The sequence below is a fragment of the Patella vulgata genome, chromosome 9 (genome assembly GCF_932274485.2).
Source record: "Patella vulgata chromosome 9, xgPatVulg1.2, whole genome shotgun sequence".
NCBI lineage: Eukaryota > Metazoa > Mollusca > Gastropoda > Patellidae > Patella > Patella vulgata.
In genome coordinates this window covers 45,422,986-45,429,717 of record NC_065887.2, presented here as the reverse complement: position 1 = coordinate 45,429,717, position 6,732 = coordinate 45,422,986, and the positions used below count along the sequence as shown (strand labels likewise).

The window sequence follows — 6,732 nt, the reverse complement described above, 5'->3', positions numbered from 1 at the left end:
GCGACCAAAACGGCGTGATAATCTTCAAAAATCAAACAATTTGCACTGATCAAACCTGATTCCAAACTTTTCGTTTTGCTCATAAATTATAATATCAAAATATCATATTGCAAATTCAGTCTCAAAACTGAAATTTTCATAGTTCCCCTCATCAGGTGCAAAACCCTATTTTCCAAAATTTCGGGGGGGGGGGGAGAGCACCCTATTAGCGCCCCCCAGAAGCCCTTGCCGCCCAAACCCCATCCCCCCCCACCCAGCTCGCCAACGTTTTTGGGCTAGCTACGGGCCTGAAGTGTGGATTAAGTCGTCAGAGATTTGATATTTTCCGAAAAATGCAAATCACGCTGATTTCGGTAAGTATTTAACCGGATCCGTCTAGCTGCGGTCGATTCCGGTATATTTATGTTGGTGTCGGTAATGGTTTCAACGTCTGGATGATAAGGATTACTGAGTTGCCCACCTGACCTGAAAGATGGCGGACCTCGAAGAAGCCACTGAATTATTGAAAAAATGCGATGTAAATGAGGTGGCAAAGGTTTGTATTGTACATTAGTAACGTGAGATAGATAAGCAACTTCGAATTTACTAGTTTACGCCATGATCGTTTCTATCTTTAAAATGGAATTCAGCGGTATAAAATTTATGCGTTTACTTTCAATTTATTTTTCTTGACGTCTGACCACGCCCACCTGTAAATTCGAAATGAAATTGGGTTTAAGGTCCTACTGTTCTGCTCTTGAAGACGGGCATATGCCATACAGTGTGCCATGAGGAGGGAAATTTTGCCTGGACAGTGGCACTATATGGCCTACTCTTTTTATATCGAATTCCAAATGCCAAGGGATATATGTTATGTGCACGCCAATGTGTTCACAGGACCTCGGTTTTCCATCCCATCCGAATAACTAGACAGCTGTCCTTGTCAGGCCCTCCATCCTGCACCACTGACAAAGCGAAACCATGTCAGAAAATCCTGATAAACTTTCTTGGCCAATGCAGGGATCGATCATGCGACCTTCAGACTAGCGAGCCAGCATCCTACCCACTTGGCCAACGTGGCTCCCACGTATAAATTCAGTGAATCTAATATTAATAACGTTATTGTGCAGGGTGACTGCACCACATGTAAACCATTACACAAGTGCTGCTGAATTGTAAAATATTACCCATTTATAAGCGTAAATCGGTTTGCTGTTATATGCAAAACATATTGTGCACAAATACCATGTTTTTATTAAGTATAGAATGAATAAAAACAAGGGAATGTACGGACTATTTCTTTTCTATTTTTTTCGTTTTCTCTTATGTAGTGACATTCAATTACTTTTTTGTATTGTCCGATATCCTCTCACATAACAACTTTTGGTCTTGGAAGGAATTATTAGTGAGCAGAAATTCGCCTGTGATCTGCTATCACTTGTCACATCAAAAAGAAAGATAACTCATGTTTTCCTTTTGCTTCATTTCCTTTAACTGCCATTAGAAATATCAAATACTATACATAAACCATGCATTATTTTGAATTACAGCTTACTCATCTTGTGGCAGAATGGTGGATACAGATGGCAGAGGATACAGGCAAGGCAGTATGGTGGATACAGAATGGTGGATACAGAATGGTGGACACAGACGGAAGAGGATGCAGGCAAGGCAGTATGGTGATCTGTTTGGCGGAGTGGGAAAGGGAAGTTCTGCCACTCTGTCCATTAAAACCAGATTTCTATGGGCGGTTTTTAGATGACGTTTTCATAGTCTGGACCTACACACTAGACGAATTTTTGACGTTTTTCAACATTCTGAACAATCATCATCCATCTGTCAAATTAACCGCAAATGTAAGCCATAACAGCATAGATTTCCTTGATACTACCGTCTTTAAAAGTAACAACACCAAAATCACCGGCCAATTGGAAACTAAAGTATTTTTCAAAGAAACCGACACACACCAATTATTGTTCAAAAGCTCCTTTCATCCAAAACATACATTCTCTGGCATCATAAAATCTCAGATTCTCCGTTTTCATAGGATATGTACTCAGAAGACCGACTTTGAGTCAGCATGTACATTGGTATTTAGCAAACTAAGGGAAAGGGGATACTCCAAACGCTATCTACGACGTATAAAAAACAACACTCTAGCTGAGCTTGCCGCCAAAGAAACAAATAATATACAATCAGCACATAAAACCAAAATTTGTGGCCATCCAAGATGTCAAACATGCAAAATCTTAAACATATCCGACCATTTCCATAACAAAACATCTGGCACAAAATTCCCAATATTAGACCAACTTTCATGCAGTAGTTTAAACATAATTTATCTAATCTCATGCAGAAAATGTGACAAGCAATACGTAGGGGAGACTCAAAATGCACTTAGGGAAAGAATTAACGGTCACCGGTCTGACATAGTCACCAAAAAAGACAAACCTGTCTCAATTCATTTCAACCAACCAAATCATGACATTTCTGATCTCATTGTCACGCCAATAGAAAAGACCAAAAGCGACTTTGAAACTTCAGAAGAAATTAAAACGTTTAGGCTAACAAGAGAAAAATTCTGGATTGACAAATTGAAAACAACAGCCCCCCTAGGTTTGAATATTCATACGGCTAGCGCAATAGCTCCTTTTGTAGTTCCATTTAGCGCAACAGCAGCAAGTGCGTCCAAAATCATCAGAAAACACTATACAGATCTCCAAGAAAATCACCCGAAAATATTCACACAGAAACTTATAATTGCATATTCTAAAAATAAAAATCTGAACGACATCCTAGTGCACAGTAAATTAGATTAAATAAGACCAGTCTCCACCCTGACCCAAAACAAACCATATATCAAATCCTATGCCTAACCGTTAGTAATTAAAATCAATTAGATATAAGAATCCCTAGCCGTAACCCGGTGATGTGGAACAAACACGATTTTTTTAGAAAATCCAATCCGTTGTAGGAAACACACTAATGTGGCTCTCTCCCGAGAGCCTCAAATTTATTTTCTTTTTTCTTCAGAAACAATAATACCAGAATACCAGAAGCACCACCCAAGGTAGACCATCAGCGCCACCAACACCAATAAACAGTGAAATCGCCTTTGTATATAAATGTAATGTATTGTATGTATTTTAATAAAACTAGGAAATATCACGAACTAATTTTTCATCATCCTAGGTCAGTGCTTATGTGGAGACATAACCTCTCCCCCCAAATTCTTAAACCTAACCCACAATCTTGTCAAAAAGCATGTAGCCTAGGCCTAAGTCAAGACCTAGTCCTGACCCTAGCCCTAACCCACAATTGTTTCAAAAAATCATGTGCCCTAACCCTATTTACATGTTGTGACCTTGAACCAAGTCTGCAGTTGGCCTTAATATTTAGACCTAACATGTTTTGACATCATACAATGAAATGGAAACATGTACATACACTCCAAAATTCACACCTGTGAGTTTTTACCAAACATGCAGTTGGCCTTAATATTTAGACCGAACCTCAAAACATGGCATCTATCTTTGAGATTGGCTTAGACTTATGTGACACTTTTACTTTTTTACTGACTGTTAACTGGTTTCTTTTTGGAGGGCCAGTGACGGGCTGTTCGCTAGAAATAAAGAGGTTTATTTCTATTTTTTTTTCTTATTTTCTCACTGTTTTTTATTGCATATTTATCCCCAGCCTCCTATCATTTCAGGTGCCAGGGTAATGTTTCATAGAGTGGAATGATTGACCTCAACACAAGTATTAAAAAAAGAAGCAAAACAGGTGAGATAAATGTGCATTTCATACACTTTAAGAAGTACATCCAACCTGTTCCACACTTCTGCTCGCTAATAGTAATGGGCTGGAAATTTGGTACTGCACAAGCCTGTCTTCTCCCCTTGACATGTAACTGAATGACAGAATTCCACATTTTGACCATTTTCTGGATGTAAATGACCATTTCCCTGGATAGTATTCGCCCCAGAATTCTCATTCTCATCCAAATTTAACATTTCAGGTCTACATCTCAAAACCTGATTTCTTCCTGGACTGGCTTTAGTAGAACGATGATGCATATCAATTTCATCCCTGATCTCTATGACACCTGTGGTGGAAGTGGAGGGCAAATCGTAATCAATTCGGGTTCCAGCCCCGAGGACCTCTGTAAACTTTGCTTTTTGGTGATGACTTCATTTCCAAGCTTGAAAAGGACGCCCTTGTGTTTATCATGGCCTCTCATATTGGAAGATAACATAAATGGCTTGTGTGTTGATCGACGGTTGTGCATATCTCTTGGTCAGGAAAGTTGTAGGCACCATCGCCATTGTAAATCATTTGACAGGCCAGAGTGAACAGGGAGACCTATGATTGGTCAGCAATGTATCAGATTCCATACTAGGGGGTGGGGATGAAAAAACTGATGTAGTGTTACATAATCAGATTATTTCAACTTACTTATCCTGTGGAAATACAGCTATATAGGAGATATTTTGAAATTTATAAGCGCTGCATGTTTCAACATTTTAGATTTGACCACAATTTGGCACTTGAAACTAGGTTAACAGAGAAAAACTGTGTGGTTTTCGATGAAAGTGTTAAGTCTAATATTGCATCATGATTACTGTTTTAAAGTATTTTCGTGTTTGATTTATATTGAATTCATCTCATCTTTTTAAAGAATGCATTTATGTTCAAAAATAAAAATGTTCTGTGGAATTAAAAATTCATGTGCTTTTAAATTATCGGATTCCAAACTGGGGGGTGGGGATGAAAAAGCTGTTGTAGTGTTACATAATCAGATTATTTCAACTTACTTATCCTATGGAAATACAGCTATATAGGAGATATTTTAAAATTGATAGGCACTGCATGTTTCAACATCTTAGATTTGACCACAATTTGGCACTTGAAACTATGTTAACAGAGAAAAACTGTGTGGTTTTCGATGAAAGTGTTAAAAGTCTAATAATGCATCATGATTACTGTTTTAAAGTATTTTCGTGTTTGATTTATATTGAATTTATCTCATCTTTTTACAGAATGCATTTATGTTCAAAAATAAAAATGTTCTGTTTAATTCAAAATTCATGTGCTTTTAAATTTCTGTCTGAAATTCCGCAGTTTTCTGATGTATTATAGTGTTTGCAGAATGCCGCACAGCTCATCTGAAAATGCATAGATTTTCATATTGTTTGGCCAGGGAATTGCATATATGTTTGTTTATTAGATAACAACAGATTTGTTTAAACTGCAGAAACATGTGAGGTATATAGGACTAAGACTAGTAATTATATGAATGTAGTGCGAGTTATAAATAGACAATTTTTCCCTTAATTTTTTTCTCCCCTCTTCCTGCATTTTTTTGTTGACTTTTTGGTCTAGAATTGGAGAAAAGGGATCAAATTTGCAATTTCATAGCGGTTTTGGGTAATACTGATGATATTACAGCTGAGTGATAGGGGGTGTAAAGTCTCTTTCTGCAGAGCAATCATTGTGTCGGAAGTGAGATTTTCACCCCAGTCAACCTCAAATCTGCGTAGCAAAAAATCTAAATGGTCAACCCCCTACAAAATTATGATGAGGAGATTGCCAAATGTTGTCCCCATTGTGCCTATAAAGATTGGAACCAACGGAATGTTGAGCAAAAAGCTACAGCCTGTGATGTTACAGCCATTTAACATTGAAGTCAATGGGCAAATAATTGCTAGTCTGAGACCATATCGGATCGTAACTTACTGAATTATGGCCCTTGATTGTATGAAAAATCACTTTTTTTTTGAGCTTGTTCTCTGTCCATCTCTTGCAAAATGTGGGCGTATCTTGCAAGGCAACCGCTTGTTTTAAAATATTGTTGAATGTGGGCCAACAAATAATTCATCAGTCGAAATAGATTATATTATTTCTTAGTCAATTATATACTTTAATCCATTCACTTTATTTGAATTGTTCGTTTGTTTGTGATTTCTGCGTATTCTGTCTTATCCATATATTTGTTTTTGTGTAAATTATTTGTGGTGCAGCCCCCTGCACTTACTATTATAGATTAGAGGTTTTGATTTATATTCGTATTCCAATATATCTGATGTTAAATTAGACAAATTATTATCTTGTTATTGCCAAAATAGTATTTTTATACGCCCACATTTTCATGTGGACGTATTATGCCGTCGCCTCTGTCCGTCCGGACGTCCGTCCGTCCACAATTGTTTGTGGACTCTCTACAGGTCACAATTCTTATCCAATTTCGACGAAACTTGAAATATAGGTGTATCCCCAAAAGATCTCGGCTGCTTTTGATATTGGCATGTATCGGATCGAAACTTCATGGATTATGGTCCCTGTTTGTACGAAAAATCACGTTTTTAGCTTGTGGACCCTATAGAGGTCACAATTTTGATCCGATTTTGTTGAAACTTGAAATGTAAGTTTATAACCCAAAGATCTCGATTCCTTTCGATATTCGTGCATATCGGACCGTAACTTCCTGAATTATGGCCCCTGATTGTACGAAAAATCACGTTTTTAGCTTGTGGACCCTATAGAGGTCACAATTTTGATCCGATTTTGTTGAAACTTGAAATGTAAGTTTATAACCCAAAGATCTCGATTCCTTTCGATATTCGTGCATATCGGACCGTAACTTCCTGAATTATGGCCCCTGATTGTACGAAAAATCACGTTTTTAGCTTGTGGACCCTATAGAGGTCACAATTTTGATCCGATTTTGTTGAACAATTCCATTCTAAAATCCAT

The 6,732-nt window shown here is 37.5% G+C and overlaps 1 protein-coding gene across 3 annotated transcripts; it reads left to right on the top strand.

Moving 5' to 3' along the window:
• Nucleotides 1-321: 321 nt before the first annotated feature.
• Nucleotides 322-6,078, top strand: LOC126832535 (uncharacterized). 3 transcript variants are annotated; one of them, XR_008789255.1, is made up of 5 exons: nt 333-535; nt 1,530-1,835; nt 3,013-3,106; nt 3,692-3,762; nt 3,998-6,078. XR_008789255.1 is itself a non-coding variant. In XM_056103327.1 (4 exons), exons 1-2 carry the CDS (start codon nt 473-475, stop codon nt 2,796-2,798), a joined length of 1,332 nt encoding a protein of 443 aa, XP_055959302.1. In that variant the 5' UTR covers nt 322-472; the 3' UTR covers nt 2,799-3,106; nt 3,692-3,762; nt 3,998-6,078. The 3 variants fall into 3 exon arrangements, 2 of the variants coding, with proteins under 2 accessions (XP_055959302.1, XP_055959303.1); XM_056103327.1 differs by having other exon boundaries at nt 322-535; nt 1,530-3,106; XM_056103328.1 differs by having other exon boundaries at nt 322-535; nt 1,530-3,116.
• The last annotated feature ends 654 nt before the right edge of the window (nt 6,079-6,732 follow it).

What these genes read in the sequence shown, in the direction of transcription:
- LOC126832535 (XM_056103327.1), top strand. Translation starts at nt 473, where the DNA reads ATGGCGGACCTCGAAGAAGCCACTGAATTATTGAAAAAATGCGATGTA. An exon ending in ATGTAAATGAGGTGGCAAAG is followed by an intron (nt 536 to 1,529) that starts GTTTGTATTGTA and finishes TTTGAATTACAG; the next exon opens with CTTACTCATCTTGTGGCAGA.